The sequence below is a fragment of the Mytilus californianus genome, unplaced genomic scaffold (genome assembly GCF_021869535.1).
Source record: "Mytilus californianus isolate M0D057914Y unplaced genomic scaffold, xbMytCali1.0.p SCAF_4, whole genome shotgun sequence".
In the NCBI taxonomy this organism is placed as follows: Eukaryota; Metazoa; Mollusca; class Bivalvia; order Mytilida; family Mytilidae; genus Mytilus; species Mytilus californianus.
This window is the reverse complement of record NW_026262690.1, coordinates 114,838,700-114,863,715: the sequence shown is the minus strand read 5'-3', so window position 1 is coordinate 114,863,715 and position 25,016 is coordinate 114,838,700. Positions and strand designations below refer to the sequence as shown.

General features: G+C 31.5%; 1 protein-coding gene across 4 annotated transcripts; it reads right to left on the bottom strand.

Annotated features, from left to right (window-relative positions):
• Positions 1 to 1,927: 1,927 nt before the first annotated feature.
• On the bottom strand, positions 1,928 to 24,746 carry LOC127699136 (protein phosphatase 1B-like). 4 transcript variants are annotated; one of them, XM_052202880.1, is made up of 7 exons: positions 24,405 to 24,746; positions 18,521 to 19,381; positions 16,265 to 16,382; positions 14,298 to 14,403; positions 13,401 to 13,455; positions 11,961 to 12,033; positions 1,928 to 9,143 (listed from the first exon to the last, which is right to left on the bottom strand). In XM_052202880.1, the coding sequence occupies exons 2-6, from the start codon at positions 19,373 to 19,375 to the stop codon at positions 11,980 to 11,982; spliced, it is 1,188 nt and encodes a 395-aa protein (XP_052058840.1). In that variant the 5' UTR covers positions 19,376 to 19,381; positions 24,405 to 24,746; the 3' UTR covers positions 1,928 to 9,143; positions 11,961 to 11,979. The 4 variants fall into 4 exon arrangements, with proteins under 4 accessions (XP_052058840.1, XP_052058839.1, XP_052058841.1 ...); XM_052202879.1 differs by having other exon boundaries at positions 24,417 to 24,746; XM_052202881.1 differs by having other exon boundaries at positions 24,603 to 24,746.
• Between the last annotated feature and the right edge of the window lie 270 nt (positions 24,747 to 25,016).

The following is a 25,016-nucleotide window of genomic DNA, read 5'->3' as shown; positions in this document are numbered from 1 at the left end:
TTGTTTCTTTGTTATCATGAGGCTGACTTCATACAGGAACTTCTTAGGAAGAAAGATAAGAAGTTAGCAAAATCCTTTAACTTTACGTTCCGCTATATAGATGATGTTCTCTCACTAAATAATACAAAATTTGGTGACTATGTTGAACGAATCTATCCCATCGAACTAGAGATAAAGGATACTACAGATACAGTTAAGTCTGCCTCATATCTTGACTTACATCTAGAAATTGACAATGAGGGTCGGTTGAAAACAAAACTTTACGACAAAGAGATGATTTCAGCTTCCCAATTGTGAACTTTCCATTTCTATGTAGCAACATTCCAGCAGCGCCTGCATACGGAGAATATATCTCCCCATTCATACGATATTCCCAGGCTTGTATTTCCTATCAAGATTTCCTTGATAGAGGATTGCTGCTCACAAGGAAGCTATTAAACCAAGAGTTCCAAATGGTGAAGTTGAAATCATCCCTTCGTAAATTTTACGGACGCCATCACGAGTTGGTTGACCGTTATGGAATAACCGCATCACAGATGATATCGGATATTTCCTTATGTCGTAACTACAATACCCTTCTCTTTCACAAATGTGACCTACCGAATTCGACTATTTACCGGATTTGTAAAAACATAAGCAACACGACGGGTGCCAAATGTGGAGCAGGATCTGCTTACCATTCAGGAGCACCTGAGATCACCCCCAGTTTTTGGTGGGGTTCGTGTTGCTTAGTCTTAAGTTTTCTATGTTGTGTCATCTGTACTATTATTTGTCTGTTTGTCTTTTTATTTTTGGCCATGGCATTGTCAGTTTGTTTTTGATCTATGAGTTTGACTGTCCCTCTGGTATCTTTCGTCCCTCTTCCATTTCCCTGGATTCAACCTCTGCCGTCCACTGGAGTATACAATATGAATCTTTTCCCCAGGATTACAACCTAGCTGTGCATGTCACTGGAGTATTCAATATGACATCTGTTCCTATATTATAAGGATTAAACCTCTGTTGCCCACTGAAGTATACAATTTGACATCTTTTCCCCAGCAACAAGCCTCTTTCACTTGAGTATACAATGACATCTTTATCCCAGGATTAAGTCATGTATCCAGAAAATTCAATGTTAATGAACAATGAAAACAGATAACCGTCAGATTGTCTATATACCAAATATAAATGACGTACATTTGTATTTCAATACTAAAGGAAGAACTTAACATTTAACTATGAACCATAACAGTGAGGTCATCTTTCCATAAAGTTTCTAAGAGACTAGATAAACTAGTTACAAATCCATAACTGAATCATCCAACTATTATAACCAGGAAGTCACATTTCTAACATTTTCGTGCATGTGATTTAGATGATACCAAATCTCAATTACTAGAGTGGGGTTGATAAAAAGCATTGGTTAGTACCGATTGATTTGTTTGGTGCATTCTATAGTTTACAGACGAGTTATAATTGAATTATAACGACACATGGGATGGTGTCAGTAGCTTAAAGGGGCAGTTTCCATGTCTCATGATAAATTTGATGAATTTTTACTAGTTTAATCTACATTTCAGTCATGTAGTTGTTACTTTGGCATCCCTTTTTCACATTTAATGCTACTCTGGTTCCTTCATAAGATATCCAGATGTTTTTCTAAGATTAAATGTTCAGGATCAGCGTATTTCCTGATTTTGACATTTGATGTGCTAATTGTAATCAATCCTATATGTGACCTGAACCTTTCCATGTCTACTAATGTAAACAATTGCTCTCCAAAAACACTTGCACATTTTAAAAGAAAACTTTATTTGCGGCTCATTATATTTTAGTGTTAGTTTTTTTTTGGAGTGATGGTTTTGCTGTTTCATTGATGGATACTAATGTCATCCATTATTTCAAAAAAAAATAGAGCACTAACCAAATAATACTAAAAAGTCAATCAAAATTTATTTTTATTCTTCAAATTATATAGAACAATGATTTAGTGCCATCACCTACTGGGGCAATGTGACTCTAAATACATAATAACACTGGATGACATGATCACTGTTAGGACAATATTATACAGTAAGTAATGCTAATTTGTTATTCCCCTGAAAATCTCAATTAAAATGGGGTTCAAGCTTTTTGTTTTGTTGAGGATAAAAGAACCCCTTATCAGAACATGTATTTATATGTTATCTATAACAAGTGGAATTCTTTAATATACAGTTAAATTTGAATTCAATTGATAAATGGACTACTGTATTTAGGCATGTACTATAAACACTTTTTTACCAAAGACATATTCAAAACAATCAAGTTGAAATCAGATAAAATTAAAACACCTGGAAGTTGAACATATAAAGTTTCCATGTAGAAAACTAATTCCTTTTGCTAAAAGCCTCTACTGAAACCTTCTGTGTTTTCATATACCCATCCAGGTTCTCATACACACGTACATCATATATATGACTAAAACACAAAACTTTATAACAACAGATCAGATTAGAATGTATCTTAACTAGTCTAAAGTAATTATATATACTTTCTGGCAAAAGAAAGAGATGGGGTCAATTTCCATTGAATTTATTTCACACTAGGACCATTTTCAATATTTATTAAAATTCACAGCTTTATTGAACTCTGAGGTTCTATCATAACAACATTATGTTGTATATCTGAACATTTGACAACATGGAAATATCTAATGAAGGTTCAAAAGTCAAAACTGCAATTTTGGCAAACTCTGAGTATCTATTCAGAAAATTATCAAGGACAACATTCAAGATCTTAACCATAACCAATATTCTGTCGGAACTTGGTAGTAAAGCTCTTTGTGTTTCAGATACAAGTTTAAGCCTATTTTTTATCGGTGCCCTTCAAAAATGTCTCAATAACCAATATTGTATCAAACTGGTCTTCAACAGCCATGCCTAGTGCTGAATAATAACATTTGAATCTTAAGGATATATCTAAAGTTGATGAAATTAAAAAAATGTTAAGTCTAAAAATCCTATTAAGGTTTGAACAACTTGATTTGACCCTGTGTGTGAAACAAATACAGTGGAAATTGGCAATTCCTCTTTTCTTCATGCATGTATTACCTACAGTTAAACAGTTTGAACATAACTTGGCAACATCAATTTCACATTTTATGTACTGGAATATTTCAACAGGTTGTTTTCCCAATTAAAGTTCTAACCCAGTCAAACTTTTGAAATGTAACTCGTCTGAATCCATCCATTCATGTTCTGTTTGACCATCAAAATAAAACTGAAAGATAGCAATAAACTAAAATTTCTTCCTACAAAAAATGAATCAGTTTTTAAAGTAAGTTCAACTCTTATTAATATCCCAAATTTTCCATGTTCAGTATATCAATCATATGATTTGAACAATAACCACTACAATATATGTACATTGATGAAAAATACTTGTTTTTAGCTTCGAAAACAGAAAACCAATCTCGCCCAGCTTTTCTCCTGCTTTTCTAAGCGAGTACAAATATTTTAATTCTCTGACAATGTACATTTATTGTTTTCATCCTGCAGCTTTTAATTCCAAGTTGTTGTCTTCTTTTTAAAAGGGACTGACATTGCTTGAACAAAGACCCCAAAATCAACTTAAATCTTAAGTCTGTTTAGTAAAATGGGTGATGACAGTATAAAATGTTATACTGAAACAGTAAATTTCTCCGACATTGCCAATTTTCATGAGTACAAATGAATACAAAATAATGTATTTTGTCAAATATAAAAAGCTATGCAACAAGGTGTAAAATGATAATTTTGTGAGAGGAAAAAATGAATAGTGACATAGCAAACATTATAAATAAACAATTATGGTCACTTCAAATTATTTTGTAGATCACATTTCAGTGGTTTTCAATTCTCCTGATATGCAGCCATTTTGGTTGACAAATCTTCATGGTATTTGATTGCACAATAAAACAAAAATCAAATAATTTTTTCCAATTTGTTGAACATTTAACTTTCACCATAAATTTACTATGATATGTTTACTCAATTTCACTTCCTTTTCAAACGTCTTTATATCAAGATTTTTTTTCTCTCCCTGAAATGTCAAAAAATTCTCTCAAACTAATGACCCCCGAATGAAAATCTACATATTAACTTGACGTGGCCAAACAGTTAATACCTAGCTAGCTGTATAACAACAATTATATAACAGGTATTCTTTTGAGGCAGATAGTTCAATTAATCAATGTCATCACACACATCTGGATTAGTACTGTTGACAAACACTATAAATTAATGTTGAAAATTTTACTTTACACCCCATTGTGTATAAATTTTTCTATTTTTCCTCTCCTCTTTGGTACAAATGTATTTTAAGGGTAAATTATGGGAGAGGTATCTATTTCTGGTCTAAAGCACACAATACGGAATTGAAAAAAAAAAAAACCAATCTGTTTTTTCCCAATACAGATGTTAATCCAACCACAGACATAGACCGAACACTCATAAGCATCCTTCAACCACATTTTTATCATATAATAGAGAGGAAAACTAGTCTGACCTAGTGGTGCTGTGCCGTGGGCTACCAATTTTTTTTAGATTTTTGGAGAATATGAATTTCCCAAATGTAACAAAGCCTCAATTTAATACATAGTTTTAGATCTCTTTGGGAAGCATAAATTATAAAACCACCATCAGCAATTTTACAAATCACAAAAAAAATGATATTAACGATAATAAATGAACCCACGGTATGCACATACTATGTAATTAGTTCAATTTACTAGAAAAAGACCAAAAAAAAACCAACAGTAATTCGAGACTGCAAACATTTATGCTCATTATTACATTAACAAAATTTTAAAAAGCCCTGTCCTATATGTGAATAATTATTCTGCTCATTTTATTAAAACTTTTTACAGTTTAAAAGAACATCAGTAGATAAGACCAAAAGACACAAAGGGAGATGCATGTTTCCAAGTAAAGAAAGGAAGAGTTCACTTCTTAATTTGTACCCTTTTAGGAAAAATTTTCTATTGTACAAGTTTTCTTTAAAACCTATATTTTCTTGCGCCAAACAAATGTCTATCAAACATAGATTTAAGGGGTGTATGCCCCTTAAAAAAAAACTTTACATAATAAATGATATCTACAGGATTTTCTTGAATTTGAGAAAAAAAACAAGCCTATATGAGAACACTTTTACCAATTCTTTTATCTTGAGGCTACAAAAGTCTTTTAAAAATGGCATATTGTGGTACTGTCAATTCTAAGATGGCCACTGTCAAAAAACACTGTGAATGATTCAACAGAAAGAGCTAGACTTTAAATATTGCCCTATTAACTGGTATTACAATCTCCCATGTTATATAAAGCCAAATGTGACAATTTTAATCATACAACTATCAACAATTACACATATTATCAACTACATCTGTACTTCATTAGAACTTAACAGACAATATTCAACACAGCAGAAAGGAACACACAGAAAACTAAATTATAATCAGCTACCGAAACATAATTTTATATAACATGTATGCAATATAATTTTTTTTACAAACTCCTAAATCTATGTCTACTTTTTGTTATAAATTCTCATTTAACCTCTCATGACATGAATGTACTTGAAGGTCACTTAAAAAACAAACATCCCTCTGTTTTGAAATGTTGCACCAAATTTTGTCCAATCTGTTTTAAAGCAAATTATAAAATACCATATTATTTTGATTTGAAAGTCCTCAATTGTAACATTATCTTTTTTGCTTTTGTTGTTCAAAAACAACTTTGATCATGCTCGAACGGAAACACCTTCATGTATGCCATGTCGCTGTAAGAGTTTTGTACGCCCAATTTAAAGCTGGAGTTCATTTTGATGACAATTTTCATAATGGCGTTTGAACAGTTCAGATTCCAAATGTTTTAATTTTCAGTAAGATAATGATCACTTGTTTGGAATGCATCAAAATATAAGGAGTTACATACAGTGGATGTTAGAGAAACTTATTTCAAGACTTATCTGCACTAATGACCTTAATGATATATATAAACTTTCAACTATGAAATCTAAGTATCTTAAAATAGCACTGAAAATTCTGCTTATTGTCACTCTGTTGGATTTCTTATCAAAGTTTCATCTCTTTCCTTAAATCTGTTTATGTGGTTGTAGATGAGCATGAAAATGATACAAGACTAGAAAAAGGACGAAACAAAAATCGTAAAATACAAAACAAATAGTATCTAATATTGAAGTAACAATTTTTAAACATTTCTAAGTAATGAATTAAAACAAAAAGAATACAATATTTAGCATTGTCATATTTCTATAACCATTTGGAAAATATTTTGCTTCCGTTACCTTCATATCAGATAAATCAGTCTAACATAAACTGTAATACTGTATATGATATGACAAAGTTTCCATTCATGCAGAAAATGATCAAATATTTGAAAGGACAAGAGGTGGTAATGAATTATAACATACATACATTATGCAGACTCATACAGTATCTGCTTGTCAACTGATCTGCCAATAATAGGTTATACCACAAAGCTTAGTAACATATCTACATAGTAATTATTTACGAATTAAAGAATCAAAACTACAAAAAATTAAATACAAAAAATAGCCTTTTCTGTTTGTCTGCTTAATTGGTTAAATTCTCAACGTGTCAATCAATTTTAATTTATGTAACAATCTGAATGATTAATAATATGGATATTAACTGGAAGATTATTCTGACAATAAACATCTAAAGGTCCATGCCAATAGACAGCCTATACTGTTTACTATATCAAATTTGTATTTAGCATACTAATTTTTCGACCCTTAAAAAGGGACATCTATTGCAGCATCACCAATGTGATGTCAATCAATTTTAAACAGACCAAGCATTTAATGCTATATCTACATATCTCAAATAAATAAGTGGTATTCACTGAGCATAGGCATGTCTTAAAATCTTTCAAAGCTGTGAGTCTATTATTTCAATATATATCATGAAACAAATATTAATACAAAGTTAAAGCATATTGGATCTTGCTGGACCAATATCATTCTATAAATATATTTACCGAAGGTTCAAAATAAGTATAAATAGTATTGACCTATCCAATAAATTAGTAGAAATGACTTGTAAAATTTTGATAGCTTCATTCAGTCCCTACAAATAATATTGTACAAATATTTAAATCTAATCCCAAATATCTGTTCAAAGTTGAAAAATAATTTGCTTTTTCTTTGTATTTTAAATAGATGTGCCCTATTCGTTTTTTTTTATCATAAAACTTTCTTACCCTGGAATTCTAATGATATAAAGTCTTTTTCTGATATTTAAAAATTGATTTCATGGTAAATAGTATAGTGCAAAACTTCGGGTTACGGAACAGTTTGTGAAGTAAATATCATGTCATTGTTTTCTAATTAGTATTTGAGAAAAACTTTCCAATTGAATTAAACAAATAATTATTTTTTCTTTCACATTGAGCAAATAGATTTCACAAAATATATTTAATATATTTGATATAAAACAGTAGATGCAATGTGTGTTGAAATGTTTAAATTTCATTCAATGCTGTTAAAACATTATGTTTATATGAACACTCTCCATTATACTGTTGTGAAAAATTTGTTTTTTTCATTCATAACATCGCAAAAGAAAATGAAGCATTGCAAAAAATCAAACACTACACAATATTATAAATCATAAAAATGTAGACAACAAATAAAAGAACAAGCGTGTTCACACATACAATGTGAACATGTTAACTGAGGTCAATTATTTCATCACAGTATTATTTCTGGTTATTAATGTGTATTTATATGAAACTAACTTAGCACTAAAATAAATGTAGTAAGGTCACAAAATTGTAAATTATCTTAATTTATTTTGTAAAAGTTTAAATAAAGTAACCTGAATTGGAATGACGCCACATCAAATTGATTTTTAATTCTTTAGTCACTACCTGAAGGACTTGAAGCACTCACTTAATAAAAGCGCTTTAACACAATTTAAAAGTTCGTGTAGGTGGATTTTGACATATAAAAGTAATACAGATGACCCTTGCATACAAAATGTACAACTTAAGTAAGCATTTTATGCATCGGTATTTTTTTTTTTAATTTAAAAGCCTCTTTATTTGTTGCAAGTTGAAATTTAGATTTTAATGATTATTGAACACAAAACTTTCTTTCAATAATATCAGTAATTCCTTTCTTATTCTGCTAAAAATTAAAAAAACTTTCACAATCATTTTTCCTTTTCTTAAAATCCAAAGAACTAAAACAAAATAAAGCAATGTCAAAACTTTCTCATGTCATTTATTAGGGGATAGATACATCTGTATAAATTTAAACATGTCAAAATACTAGGAAATTGACTTTGTAATTATCTTAAACTCTCAAGTATATATGTAGTAGTAAATTTACATGGAATATTTACTAATTTTTTTTATTCTTTTTTATATAAAGAATATGAAATTTAAAGTCCATTACAAAGAAATTTAAGTGAGAGATTTTCTAAAGTGATAGAAAGGTGGGCAACTGACTTATGTACCTCCAACCCTAAAAACTCATTCTATAGGAAAAATATCATGTTGGAATCCAAATGGAGAGTTCATATTTTCACCCTTGGTAGAAAAAGTGTTCTTTTTAATGTTTTAAGCAACTTTGTAAAACAATAGATGTTACATTTTTTCTGTACATGTTGGTTAACCCTAAAGAATTTAAGATAAAAAAGATGTGGCATATTCAGTATTCATTACTCATACATAATGCAATTTCGTGAAAATTTATTACGAGGGAAAAGAAATAACCTTTCGAGAGCTAACTGACTGATCTATAATGAAAACTTTTCTACAAATATTTTGATACTGCCATTCACAAGGAATAACAAAAATCGTCCAATCTAATCCCTTTGATTGATAACAACTGTTTTCTGTAAACAGAGGCTGTACTGTCCCACTCATAGGAATATTTCATTTCAAAAAGCAAATATAACATCATAGAATATATATATATAATTATAGATTTAACAAAACAACTGAACAGATGCTCGGTGGCCATTTTCTGCCACATATTTGAGCCATAAATCTGCTCTTTATTGATTTGGAATCTAACAGTTTTGTGTTTATATAAAATTCTGCCAGACAAAACTATCGCCAATCATCTTCTACTGTTGCTGTACCGTCTTCTTCCTTAAAGAAACATAAAAAACTGGTTAAAAGACATTATCAAGTAGCTTATCATAAATTCAAGTAAAAAGATGAAAATTCCACGACCAAAAGATGACAAACAGTAGTAAGCAAATCCTGACTTTAAGAAACTGTCCCCACCCCCAAAAAATAAATTCAACAAGGGTTATCTATGAAGCTCCATAAAGTATTAAATTTCAAATGATATCATTTTAATTCCTGTCAACAGCTATATCTTTTATTTGTGAGTATTTGGAGACTTGCACACATGTCACATGTCTGTAAAGAATACTTGAATATCAGCCATGATGATACAACTCAGGTAGAGGTTGATAAACGATCAATCTAAAAACATCACACTGTAGAGCTTGTTTACATGAAGTCTGACAACAAATTTCAGGAAGCTCTTATTTGAAATTTCTGAAAAAGGTGTGACAAATATTTAATAAAATGCTTCGCTGAGCGCAGCCTGATACAACCGCAGAGGTCGAACCCTGACCAGTTGGGGCAAATTTGGACACAATATTCAAGCTTGATACTGTCTGAATATGGATTGTGATCAAATTTTTGACATAATATAGCATTCTGACACAAAATAAATGTGGTCAAAGATCTAAGAAATCCATTGTGCAATACAGTGCAATTGAAGATTTCTTCTTGAAACTTTTCAAAAATTCGAAATTTAAAAAATTTTGAAAAAAAAATTTGAAAAAAATCCCCCCCCCCCCCAACTTTTTGAAACCCCCCTTGGAGCAAAATAACCCTTAAACTCAATCCCAGCCTTTCCTTTGTAGTATGGAACCAAAGTTTCATGAGAATTGGTGACAGCATTTTTGAGTTATTGTCAGAAAACTGGAAAATCACCCCTTTTTAATGAATAAAACCCCATAACTCAGAAATGTAAAATGTAAAATTTATGAAATTCTAAAGGGAGCTTACATCAATACATACAAACAATTCACCAAAGTTTCATAAGAATTGCTGAAAGCATTTGTGAGTTTTTGTCTGATAACTGGAAAGTCCCCCCTTTTTTTATGAATAAAACCCCGTAACTCGGAAACGTAAAATCTAAAATTTATAAAAATCAAAAGGGAGCTCATGTCAATAGATATAAACAATTCACCACAATTTCTTGCAAGTTGGTGAAAGCATTCTTGACTTATTGTCCGAAAACTGGAAAATCCCCCTTTTTTTAATGAATAAAACCCCATAACTCGGAAACGTAAAATCTAAATTTTATAAAAAACGAAAGGGAGCTCACGTCAATAGATATAAACAATTCACCAAAGTTTTATGCAAATTGGTTTAAGCAATTTTGAGTTAATGTCCGACATGTTGACGACGGACAGACGGACGGACAGACGAACAGACGGACGGACGGACAACGGTATACCATAATACGTCCCGTAAACGGGCGTATAAAAATGCTTGTTTTTGGCCCCTAATTCATACATGTTTGGGGCAATTAACCCCAAACTCAATCCCAGCCTTCCAATTGTAATATGGAACCTTGTGGTACAATGTCAGAGAGATTCATACACTTACACACAAGTTAGTGTCTGGAAACTAGAAAAATGCTTGTTTTTGGCCCTTTTTTTGGCCCCTAATTCATACATGTTTGGGGCAATTAACCCCAAACTCAATCCCAGCCTTCCAATTGTAATATGGAACCTTGTGGTACAATGTCAGAGAGATTCATACACTTACACACAAGTTAAGTGTCTGGAAACTAGAAAAATGCTTGTTTTTGGCCCCTTTTTGGCCCTTAATTCTTAAACTGTTGTCCCCATAACCCCTTAAATGAATCCCAACCTTTTACTTGTGGTATTAAACATTGTGGTACAATTTCAGAGCAATCGAAATACTTATACACAAGTTATTATCCTGAAACTAGAAAAATGCTTGTTTTGGGTCCCTTCTTAGGCCCCTAATTCCTAAACGATTGGGACCATCATCCCCAAAATCAATCCCTACCTTCCTTTTGTGGTATTGAACCTTCTTAAAAATTTCATAGAGATCCATTCACTTAAACTAAAGTTATTGTCCAGAAACCAATGTGTCTTCGGACGACGACGCAGACGACAACATGATACCATTTTTAGCGGTCGTATAAAAATGACCATAATGTGTTTCAAAATTTAAGTATTCAGTAAACAGGAAGTTGATGAGCCATCAATCTGAAAACTATCACATGGCAGAGCATATTCACATGAAGATTGAAAACAAATTCCCAAAGCTCTTATGCAACGGAATTTCATAAGACGGACAGACAGAGATAACAGTATACGGTGAGTGGGTATAAAAAATCTATAAAGGTTTGACAAAGCCATTGAAACGTCAACCCTAGACTGCATTTATATGTCATAAGCAAATTACATTCATCAGTAAAAAACAGAAAACAAGAAAAAAAAAAAATTTCTGATCTTTGATCATAAAAAAGCTTGTCATAAAAATCTTTGAGAAAGTTATTAATGTCTATACAAATCTTTGACCACAGAATGACCTGCCGACAGTGGAATGTGGCATCACAATGTCTCATTTCTGCAAGATTTTGTCACAGGCTCTACAAAAATAAGTGTTAATTTGGTTTGCACCAACCAAATTTTCAAGAGGCATTTGAATTTTTTTTTAATATATACCATTTGTTAATGAAAGGAAACATGTGATGTTAAGAAGATTCAAATAAACCAGCTGACAACATACATATAATCATAGTATTGAACAATTTTCAGAATAAAAGCTAAATCTAATGAGTAAAGAGGAGTGTACATTTTGGTTAGATACAAATGACCAATCAAAACTCACTGCAGAAAGACTAACCTAGTTACAAAGGGTAAACTCAGTATTTTCTCAATAACTGTTTATAGAAGGGTTCATCAGTGCTAGTTTCTTGCTGAAATTAAAGGCAACTCAGAAATTTCAAAAATTCACATATTGACAAATATCAAATATCTGAAAAATCAGACCATCCTTCAGACACTTTTTTAATTTCTTCGATTAGTGTAAAAATGTTATTTTTTTTGTTATTTGAACATTGCATTAGAATTATCATATAAGCTTTCAACAGGTCCCTAATAAATATTCATTTTTTAATGCACAGAAATTTCATCTTTAACCTAACCCATTTACTGTAAAATCATCTCCATATATCTGTATATTTAAGGAGGATTGTTAAAACCATCTCCACAATATCAAGGAGGATTGAAGAAGAGGCTATCAGAAATTTCCACGATCATTCTAGATCTTTCTTGCTTCAAAGGATCATATTGGTCATTTTCTAATCAACAAATACATATACAAAGCCTGAAAATCAGTATTGAATTTAGATGGTCCAGTCAATTCTATGTACTGAAACCTTGGTAGGATAATATCCTATGGAAACAGCAAAATAAATGGCTCAATGTAACATTAACTACATGACAAAAAGCAAATGACACTCAGATCAGACGACATAATGTAATTATGCTATGCAAATTCATCCAGCTCCTATAACCTTATTGTTATGCAAATCCATCTGGCTCCAATAACCCTTATGTTATGCAAATCCATCCAGCTCCTATAACCCTTATGCTATGCAAATTCATCCGGCTCCTATAATCCTTATGTTATGCAAATCCATCCGGCTCCTATAACCCTTATGTTATGACTATTCCATCCAGCTCCTATAACCCTTATGTTATGCAAATCCATCCAGCTCCTATAACCCTTATGTTATGCAAATCCATCCAGCTCCTATAACCCTTATGTTATGCAAATCCATCCAGCTCCTATAACCCTTATGTTATGCAAATCCATCCCACTCCTATTATGGCTTTTCCTAAATTTAATGATAAAGGACAAAGAGGATTATTTTTTTTTACCCAACAAATTCTTAACAGTTTCAAATAATTATATCCTATAGTTCTACCTATACCAGGCAGGTTTACAATAACAATCACCATCTAATTATATTTCAATAAAATCGGCTTCCTACCACTGAAGACATACATCACTACCAAATCCTTTTGACCAATGTAATGCGTGCCTTGAATAGGATAGATTGAGTCAGGGATAGAAACAAGAGGCCTGGGAGGCAAGACGACTGTTAAATTGTTATGGGCTTCTGAGATATGCATGGGGGTGTCTGGATGACTACTTAAATTGTTAGTTTATTTAAAACATTATGGTTTTTATGCATAATTTAGCTGTCATAGATAAATATTCATCTGAGTTAATTGTTACAACTCAACTGAAAGCTTTGAATATAATTCCTGTACTTACTTCTGCTGTTTTCTTTGGTCGCAGTCGATTAAGTATACTTTCAACTGTATTTTTTCTGTAAGATAAAGAACAGATATATATTATTCTTCTTGTTATCTATTTAATCAAGGCTTTTACAACCCTATAAAAATATAACTTTCTGATAAAAAATTCCTGTCTTTCAAATATTACTTTCAAGAAAGCAATTAAAATATTTACAATACACATTCAATGTATTCAAACTTATTGAGTATTGATTTTATTAATGATTATACCTTTTTTAACCCCAAAAAATACAAACCCACAACAAATTTCATTACATATGCTGTCAGAGAGTTAGATACAATGTATATGATTATCTTGAAATTTACAGTTTAAAAAAATCACATTTCAATGCACAAATGCAAATAATAAGTGATGTTAAATAAAGGCATATCTTGGGGCATGAGTTGTGAGTCATCTATGGTTGTTTATTTTATGAAAACTTACTCAAAGTATACAAGTTGTGGGGGTTTGGGAAGCCTTTCCTACCCCAACACATTCTTCTTACTGGAATAGCCCTAATGAAATAAGGACCAGATTTTGTCTTTGTAAATAATGGCTGTTCCATTATTCAATATTGGGGCTGGTCTGCTGATATTTTTAATACATTACAACCCTTTCGATAATTCCAGACAAATTTGGTTTATAAATTGAAGTGCAATGCAGAACATCAATATTATAAGTGTGGTCCTTTAATATTTTATAATTAATGTTCTCGTCTCATCTCATAATTTTATTATTTATAAGTCTTGACAATATTTATCAATTCCCCAAAATTACAGTTTAACATTACACAATGAGTAGGAGATTTAATAAAAGTGAAAACAGACCATGTTTGCCAAATGCATATAAACTATGTCAACTAATGAGTCGTACTTTGAACTTAATCCACCTCCAGGTGGAAGACCATCAATATCTTCACTTATTGTATGCATTACATATGGTAAATCTACGTCCCGCACATCAACATCAGCTAAAATTTCTGTAAAAAAAAATGGCATAAAAATATTAGAAACAGATCTAAAATCCAACTAAATGTTTCAAATGCAGCCAGTTTGATATGGTTCGACTAAAATAAGCAGTAATCAGTAAACATGGTAAAGTGTCCCTAGTTTTTGCAGACAAGAAAAATTTCGGCTGCCAAAATAACTTATTAGAAGTCCTAACAATGATCTTGACTTTTCCCGGCAGTGCTGTTGAACTTGTATTTTTCTGTGTAGTCATGAAATATATGAAGATGAAAGTTACATACGACAAATAATAAATCCAAATTTACTTGACAACCAGTTAAGGTGGTACCAAACATCTCGACTAAAAATAATTTGGCTCGTTTAATTTTCATACCATTTTGACAAAAAATTTACATTGACCCTTTGACAAAAATATAAAAATTTAAAAAAACTTGAACCACACACTTTATCGGAAAAATTTCATTGAATATGTAGCAGTTTGACAAACACTAATTTTGATCACTGAGAAGCTTAATGTTTCCTTCACAATAGAACATAATTAAAACGTTCAGCTGATTTTTACAGAGTTATCTCCATGTAGTGTTATGTACCTCCTTAAAGCTCAAACTTAAATAAGTCTGTTCCTGTTTCTACTTCTGCAAATCAAAATGTTTATGTGTGATGAAATATAATTTTATTTATTCTGGTATTTCTAATTTCTCACTGTTTCAATGTTGGTGCTTTTAATGTCATGAAAATACATCTTTCAAGGGTTCCTTGGTTCTTCTCTGTTAATTTATACAGATGAATGGGTTCTTTGTGAACGATAATTTTACAGTATCACCTGAACCAGTGACTTGTACATGTTGTAAGTTAAAGTGCGTTTTTTTCAAATGACCCACTGCTTGACTGCTTCCATCTAACTGTGCTTGTCCCAATGTCAGGAGCCTGTAGTTTGATGGTTGTCTTTGGTTCATGTGTCATATTTGTTTTTGGTTAATTGTTTTGATATAAATTAGGCCGTTAGTTTTTCTCAATTGAATTTTCATATTTTTCATGTCGTGGCCTCTTACAGTCAACTATACGGTATGGGTTTTTCTGTTTGTTGAAGGCTGTAATTGCATATAATTGCTTCCATCTACTTCATTTGAACTTTGGTGGATAGTTGTGTCATTGGCAATCATACCACATCTCCTTATTTTTATATTGTATAGGTAAATAAATGTTGCTGTGAAAGCAGTTTGATTGCAATTGACGTCTTTAAGTCCAATTGAGACTCATGAAAGAAGGGAAATTCTTGTGTTTAATCTTACACATTTTGACTTATGTGTGTTCAAGCTCTGGAGTATTTCTGTATTCATGAAGGAGGACAGTAATCTTTTTTGCACCTATTTTTTAAATAATAACTTGCAAAATAAAACAAGACCCATTAACATTTGTTTATGAAGGATCACGATTTCATACCTCTAGCTTGCTCTTAGTAACTTCAAGCATTCATCTAATTTTTTGTTATTCAGAGAATTTGGTGTGGATGGGAGTTCTTTAATATTATCAGTTTTTCTTTAAGATACGAGCAGATTTTGAATTGTTTCCTGATAAGATGTTTTTTTCTTTATTTGTGTTGTTGGGTTGCAATCTCATTAACTTATACTCCACATCACCCTTTATTCATATACAGGAAAAACTCATAACTCATTTAATTTCAGAAAATTTTCTCATTTTTAAGATTCTTTCACTCAAATACAGCATGTTGAGTAAAGAAGTCAGAATTTTCAATTGTTTCTTTCAAAGGTTACGTCTTATCATTACGAAATAATGAACATTTTCTCTTTCTATATTCATGATATATATACTAAAGTTTCCCATTTAATCAAGAATGCCTATTCTCCTTGCCTTTAATTTTTGCCTCTATTCTTTCATCTAATTCCTGTTCCTTTTTCATAGCTTCATCAGAAACTTTAGGCGATCCTGTGAAAGCAACTATCACAATACTCATGTTATCCCTGCTGCCCTGAAATAATCAACAAAATTACAGATCTTATGTAAAAAGGAATATTCCAAAATATTTATATGTATAGACATGTAAGAGTTTCAACCTAAAATAAAATGATGTATGTACTTGTAGATGGGAGACATTTTTTTAACAATTTTTTTACCCTGAATATACAATTTTGTTTTAACCAAAAAATGCCAGCAATAACATAAAGGTACACAAATGTTCATGTTAGCATACATAACTTTGTATCTTTTGTATTCGTACACATTTTTACATGTGACCAATTTAGTATAAAATTGTTTGAACTAAAAATTAACGTGTTATATTGTAACATGTTATACATATATCAAATAGTTACATGTGTCTACACCTGTACAAGTACAAATGTGTGTACTATATACATTTGTATATCTTTAAAATACTTGAGAATCGACATTTTTCAGCTGTATTTTATGTAGTGTTTTGATATACATGTATATATATTTACAGAAGACTCAAGTAGATATTTAAACATAAATTTGTTCCTGGATTTAAAATCATTTTTATCATGTTTCATATACTTTGACAGAAACAAATTAAATATTGAACAAATACATGTATTAGCTTATGAACAAATTGTGCTTGTTAAATGTTCCTTCTCTATTTTTTTTTGGCTGAGGGTAAAATATATGTATAATGTACAAGTATCTAATAATTTCCCTATGTACATGTACATAAATATATGATATTATCATTGATTAGTTTGTTTAAATCTGTAAACACTTTTAGAACACCCACACATTTACGCTATTTAACACACAGGGTATGACTCATGTACATTTAACAAGTATTGAATCATACATGTATCAAATTTAATATAATTATTTTTTCTTCCTTGAAAATAAACATTCTTAAAAAGTAAAAATTTTATTTTTTTTCATATTGCCATTTAATCTTTAAATAATTTACCAACTTTACAGACTGGGTGTACATCATATATTTATAGACCTAACAAACATATTTAAAAATAAAGACCCTATATCAATGTATATGTTTGTACACAACCCTTCAGACATTATCACAAGGACAGTACAACTTTTTAACATGTTTAACATGCTACTTGAAAGCATTAAAATCATTTCGTTTTACATACTAATTATATTCATGAAATTACTGGTCTAACATGTCTAAATTCAGTTTAGTCCAACTATTTACAGAATTTTAAATTTATAGCAGAAGTATAACAAAATTTAAAACATGTTGAAGAATCTTTACCTACATTGTATATGAAATAAAAAAGTCTGAACATAAATTCGAGTACTCTCATCTGAAATTACACACAAACACAGAGGCAATTTTTTAGATAGAATCATGTTGCTGAAATTGATAGCATAGGCTTTACCACACAGAGCTGTTGTAAACTGTTCGACCTGACAAATACATATGCTGAAATGCTTCGGCTGCTATACTGATCACAATTGAATTTTATTTTGAAAATCTTAAGATCAACTTTTTACTACAGGTACATGTATCATAATGACATTCACATAAAGTATCATTCAAATAAGCAAATGAACCATGAAAATGAGGTCGAGGTCAGACAAAAATATATACCTTACAATAATTCCATACATGTACATCAAATACAGTTGACCTATATATATATATTGCTTAAACAATGTAGTTATCTGAGAAATAACTACCGAAACTTAATGTTGATCACTGATCAATGAAATGAGGTCAAGGTCAGGTAAACCCTGTCTGACAGACATGTTTACTTTGCAATGATTCTCTATATTCAATGAACAAACATAGTTGTCCTAGAGTATTACTCATAATCAGTGAGAAATTATGCAAATATAAGAACTAGGGTTTTTGTTAGCAGTCGCTTCACCATGAGAATAAGGACCGGGACAATGGACATGCATGACAGATCTAGAAGGAAAGTTCAGAGCATAAGGCATCTGTATACAAGATATGAAGTATCCAGGTCTTTTACCTTTTGAAATATAAAGCTTTTAACAAATTATGTATGTAATTACTGCCAAACAAGCATCCCTGCATGTGTGAATTGCATTCTATTAGACTTTTGTTATAAAATTTGTCAAAGTTCCTTCCTTCATTTCAAGACATTTAAAACCCACAATTATTAAAGCCCTGAATTGATACCATACCTTATATAAGCAAGTATCCACTACTTGATTGCAAATCAGCTCAAGACTATTGGTCAGTCGCATTCTACTTCTGACAAAGTCACAGAGTTCATCATTAGACATAACATCCCATATCCCATCACAGGCTAGCACTATGAATTCATCCTCTTGTTGGTTTCTATCTTCAATAAATATTTCTGGTTCCGGTGATACCAGTTGTTCGCAAGGTCCCATACCTTGTACATTTTTATATTCAAAATCCCCGAGAGCTCTTGATACGGCAAGCGAACCGTTGACTCTCTGAATCATTACACTACCTCCGGCTTTTTGAATTCTTTCTTTTTCAGTGGGATTCACAGGTTTATGATCCTGTGTTGAAAATACACATTTACCTGCGCGTGACAGTACAGCCCTAGAGTCCCCACAATTTCCAAAGAAAACATGACTTGGCGATACAATTGTACAAACTGCCGTGGAACCACTCTTATCCTCGCCACTTGCCATTTCTGGCATTGACCTCATCTTTTCATCTAATTTCAGAAAACCTGTTTTCACACCTTTAATTACATCCTCAAAAGACGGCTGAATTTCAGTTCCTTCTTTCATTTCAATTTTACCTCTAAAATCTTCATTAGTTATGATATGATCAAGTAATTGTTCGGCACAATGTGCTGAAACACGAGCACCAGCATGGCCATCAAAGACGGCAAAAAATGACCAATCTTTTAATCCATTTGGCAATCCAATGACTGCTGTGTGGGCATCTTCCATTTCCACCCTCCATCCCTGCATACTGCTGAGACCAAATCGAAGCCCATTTCCAACTCCACCTTCATTATGCTTCTCAGTTTTTGGTTTGTCAAGAAAGGCTCCCATTGTTAACTGCAGAAAATTTAGTAAATTGTTTTTATCAGATGTTATAAGAACTGTGAATGAGAATTTGTCTATCCCTTTTATAACTACTTACATTTAAAGGCATATGATACAGTTACAGAAGAGGTAATGATGTTGCTAACATAAAATGTTATTTTTCGCTACGACAAACTATGACATAAGATGTATTTTTCAACTAATTTTAATCAGTAGCTTGAAAACGAGTACCTCCTTTTTAAAATGGCATTTGGCTAGATTCAGATTATTAGTACCAATTCTTATAAAAAAAACACTGATGATTTTTTTAAATTAGATAAATATTGAGCAAAAATGCCGTTTTTTTTTAAATCATGAAAAGTTAATAAAAATCAATTATTTCTAAACAATTGTTGCAAAAATTTATAGCATAGTTCAATTTTTTTATACAAAAATCCACTCGTGATTAATTTTTAAAACAAAAAATTTAGGATCATGTATGTCTGTCCAAAGGACAGAAATATCCAAGAAACCAAAATTTTCAGTAAATGTCTAAAATTTTTACCCCATTTATCTGTAAAAGAAGCAAATGAAGGTACCGTATGTTTGTTATTACATATTTGAATTGACTAGGTGAAAAAAAGCTACTTGGATGGAGAGTTGTCTCATTGGCACTCATACCACATCTTTTTATATCTATTGAATGCAAATTTTCATAAAATAAAAGAACATAGTTCCAATGTTCCCCGCGTTGCACATATATAATGAGACAAATGAAGGCTTGAGAGCAAATACAATGCAATTTTCCATATAATTAATATTTCCAAGGGCATAACTCTTTTAAAAATAAATAATCGGCATTGATTTTCGAACTTGTCTGAGACATTGCTGATATAAACCTATGATATAAGTTTCATAAAAATCTGGCAAGAATTGTACACTTGAGAGTGCTAACAATGCAATTTTCCATATAATCAATATTTTCAAGGGCATAACTCTTTTAATAGTTGTTGATCGCCACTGATTTTCGAACTTGTCCGAGACATTGCTAATAAAAATATTGTAAAATTTATATTTAAAAAAAAATACAACAAAACAGTCTTTGTTGTTGATTCATGTTTGTCATATTTGTTTTTTTTTCCTTAATCGTATTGCTATAAATTAGGTAGTTAGTTTACTCGTTTGAATTGTTTCACATTTTTCATGTCAGGGCCTTTTATAGCTGATTAAATTGTATGGATTTTGCCCATTGTTGAAGGCTATTAATTGACTTATATTATAAATTGCTTATATCCACTTCATTTAAAACTCTGGAGGATAGTTCTCATAAGCAATCATACCCCATCTCCTTATTTTTATATTTAAGTTTATTTGCCATTTTGCTTGGATTTTTCATTTTACCTCTATTACCATCAGTGGTTTCAAGACTTCGCTATTCAGCATGCATTGAGATATTTTAATTCTCATTCTGGTCAAGGCTTTGTTTTCCAAAGAAAATATTTATAAACAATGATGAACAAAAAAATTTGATGAAATTTCATTTTTTTTTTAAACAAAAGTTATATACAGTATATATATTTGAATAAATTGACAGGTTTTCAAGTCTATGTTTAATTTTATGGCTATAATTTTTACACTAAATTATTCTTAGAATTATTCAAATTTGTAGCACTGATGAGATTATATTTAAGAATAAATAAAATAAGGGATAAAATACTCCGCTAGGCGCAGCTTGATACGACCGCAGAGGTCGAACCCTGAACAGTTGGGGCAAGTATGGACACAACATTCAAGCTTGATACAGCACTGAATTTGGATAGTGATTAAATATTTGACACAGCATAGGTATCTGACACAGAATGAATGTGGTCTAAGAACTTAAACATTTTTATTTTACCTATTCAAACCATATCATTATTATTTGCTTTTATCATGTTCATATATAAATCAGAAATAACCAATTTACAATGGAAAATTGTAAAGAAAAAAAAAATCCCTCCCCCAAATTTTTTGAACCCCCTTATGATTCATCACCCCCAAACTCAATCCAAGCCTTCCCTTTGTGGTATGGTACCTTGCAGTACAATTTCAGAGAGATCCATACACTTGAACACAAGTTATTGTCTGGATTCTAGAAAAATGCTTGTTTTAGGCCCCTTTTTGGCCCTAAATTCCTAAACGTTTAGGGCAATTATCCAAGTGCATAAGATCATAAGATAGTATCCAGAAGTAAATTTTGTAAAAATAAAATTCCTGTTTTTCCGTATTTTACTTGTAAATGGACTTAGTTTTTCTGCCGGGAAACATTTCATTCACTCTGTGGTTAAAGTTTTTAAAATTTTAATAACTTTCTTAAACTATCCTGGATTTGTACCAAACTTGGACAGAAGTTTGTTTATGATCATAAGATAGTATCCAGAAGTAAATTTGTTAAAAATTTTTTTTATTTTTTCCGTATTTTACTTATAAATGGACTTAGTTTTTCTATCAGGAAACAATACATTCACTCTGTGGTTAAAGTTTTTAAAATTTTAATTACTTTCTTAAACTATCCTGGATTTGTACCAAACTTGGACAGAAGCTTGTTTTTGATCAAAAGCTAGTATCTAGACGGAAATTTTGTTAAAATTTTGTACCTGTTTATCCGTATTTTACTTATAAATGGACTTAGTTTTTCTTCCAGTTAACATTAAATACAGTCTGCAGTTAAGTTTTTAAAACATTTATTAGATTCATAAACTATCCTGGATTTATACCAAACTTTGACAGAAGCTTCTTACAATCAAAAGATAGTATCTAAAGGAATATTTTTATTGATTTTTTTTCATCATTTTTGTTGAGCCTGCGATTAACAGCAAAAGTAGGCGAGACACTGGGTTCCGCGGAACCCTTACGAATTATTAATGTATAGTGCCTCCCAACCCTCACATACATTTTTTTCCGGAATAGCCCTAAGCAGCATTGCTGAGTCATAGTGGTATCATTTACAAAGGTTTCCTGCCTCCAACCAATGAACCATGATAAAATAGGGTCGGTCCATTGTTAATTCTTTGGGGGCATATTAACAAAATCAGGAAAAATTACATGATTTCTTCGAGTTTGACCAATTTACATTTATGAATCTGGTAATTTGCGCACGCATGATCAGGATACCTTTATAATTTTCAATGGTTTGACACAATCTACACTCGATATTCACCGATCTTACTACAAATTTTAGCAAAAAAGTTCCAGAGGAAATTGGATTTGTAATCAAATAAGACGACTCACAACGCTTTAACTTGAATATTTCTTTGCAAGGCAATAAAATATTTTAGTTATCAGTTGGGAGGTAGGAAACAAGCAGCCCTTTTCGGCTAATTTTTATAGTTTGTTCTTTTGTTGTACTGTCCCAGGTTAGGGGGATTGCTGGGCACCAGCAAACTAGTTTAACACTGCCACATTCTGTATGTGCTGTGCCTGTCCTGAGTCAGGGGCTTGCAATTCCGTGGTTGTTGTTTGTTGCTGTATATAACAAATTTTTTTCCGTTCATTGCTTTGTACTGTACATAAATCCTCGATTGAATATTTTTACATTTGTCACTCCGTGGCCTTTTAAAGCTAACTATGGGTTTTGCACATTGTTGAAGGCTGTACAGTACAGTGACTTTTTTGGTGTTAACCTCTATGTGATTTGGTCTCTGGTGGAGAGTTTTCTCATTGGCAATCATACCACATCTTATTTTTATATAATTTTTTGGGCCTCAGGCTAGTTTGCCACCAAACTTTTCCAACCATGGGACTTTCCATTTCCAAGAACATGACCAGAACAATGAAAGACCTATTCTCTCATAAATGTATTAAATGAAATATGAATAAAATATGAAACTTTATATATTCAGATACAAGAAGTTGTCAAGAACATATAATTTATTACAAATACATAGTTTTAACTTCTTCTAAAACGTGTCTTGGTCCTATTAATTTGCTCTTACTAGACATGATCACATCAACCCTAACATTTATATTCTTATAATTGTGCCATACTGCTATCTCTGGTGGTCAAGTACATGTAGCACCTGATAGGCAGCTATAAATATTGCATACATACATGTAGAACACATTGTCTCAAAATGTTATATTTATTTGTACAAGCCTAAAATTTGTGGATAATTGTTAAACTTTCATTTCTATTCTGTTTCTGTCATCAGCAACTAAAACTTCAATGGTCTAGTTCAAATAAAATGTTTTCTTTGTTATATTGCAACTTTTGAAACTGTCCATTCATAATTTTGGGAAAATAAGGTCAGCTGTTTGGTAATTTTATTTGAGGTGTGAAAGTGTTGACCGAAACACATTTAGTATGAAACACTGAGGCGCTTCATAATAAAAATGTGTGCACAATCAACACTTTTACAAACCTATAAAACTACAAATAGGAGCAGTCAATTCTTATAAATTGCATTATTATGCTACAAGTTATATCAAGCTATTGGTTTGTTTTCCTGTGCAATGTTGTAACGTTGTCACAGGAAGCTTATTCGGTCATATAATTTTGGAATGCAAGTGTTGTCAGCCAATTAAAATTATGGATTCTTATGAAACAAACGTGTTATGATATTATATAGGTTTGTAAGCGGTCTTCGGCAAAAGACTGAAATTGTATTACATCAAAATAAAATTACCTTTTGAACCCCACTCTGTGACCATGTTGACAGAATAAGCATAGACACACACAAAGGTGGGTTCAGAAGAAAATTTTGCTGATCGAATTTCACACAAAATGTGTAATGTCAGTAAATAGATCACAGCAAGGGATACATACATTTTCTCCACTGAAAATTAAATGAAGCACAACTGAAAAAATATTGTTCAAATAAGCACTGGATTTTTTAGATTTGGTGGTGGATTAACATTGATTTAACGTTCGTGTGAAGTTGTCATGTTAATTTCATTACAATAAAACAATTCTCGGCACATGCACGCAGAAAAAATGTTACACTTGTACATAAAAATGGAGGGTACTGAATTTGGCGACTGCAACCTAAACTCATCAATATTTTGACATGACACTTACTGCTGATCTCACCTATAATTTCTCATAAACCGATTCTTTTCAGGAATTTCTATTTGTCACGAAACATTCAATGTAAAACACCAACAGCGGTTCCGTAGCATACCAAAATGGGACGCCAAACCAAATGTAACCAGTTTTCTACTTGCACTTTTCTCAAGTGTCAGTGAAGTGTGAGAGTGCATTTATAGGTAACTTTACATTTGCTTGTCGTTATTTTTGTGAAACTAAGGATGATTTGGCACAAATCATAACGAATTCTCGTGCCAAACCGTTTGCTTTCTCAAGAGACCACTAACAACCAAAGGTCAACATGGCTTCTACCACTAATGGGCATGCGTAATTAGCGAGCACTGCCGATGAATCACCGTCTCGATTAGTCAAAAGCTTCATTGTCAAATTCGTGTCCTCATCGTTTAAAGCGCTTTGACAACTTGAAGAGAACAAGATATGACGTCACTTACTTTTTTTGTAAGGCTATTTATAACTTATTTGATATCCTTTTTACAAGTTAATCAAAAAATTAAAGAAACATCTCATGAATAATTTTTTCTATTTTGAAAGTAGTAAAAAATCGGTTTATTAATCAAGACATGTAACGCTAGGCGTCCGAAT

What these genes read in the sequence shown, in the direction of transcription:
- LOC127699136 (XM_052202880.1), bottom strand. Translation starts at nt 19,375, where the DNA reads ATGGGAGCCTTTCTTGACAAACCAAAAACTGAGAAGCATAATGAAGGT. An exon ending in TGGATACTTGCTTATATAAG is followed by an intron (nt 16,383 to 18,520) that starts GTATGGTATCAA and finishes TGATTATTTCAG; the next exon opens with GGCAGCAGGGATAACATGAG. An exon ending in GGAGGTGGATTAAGTTCAAA is followed by an intron (nt 13,456 to 14,297) that starts GTACGACTCATT and finishes TTTATCTTACAG; the next exon opens with AAAAAATACAGTTGAAAGTA.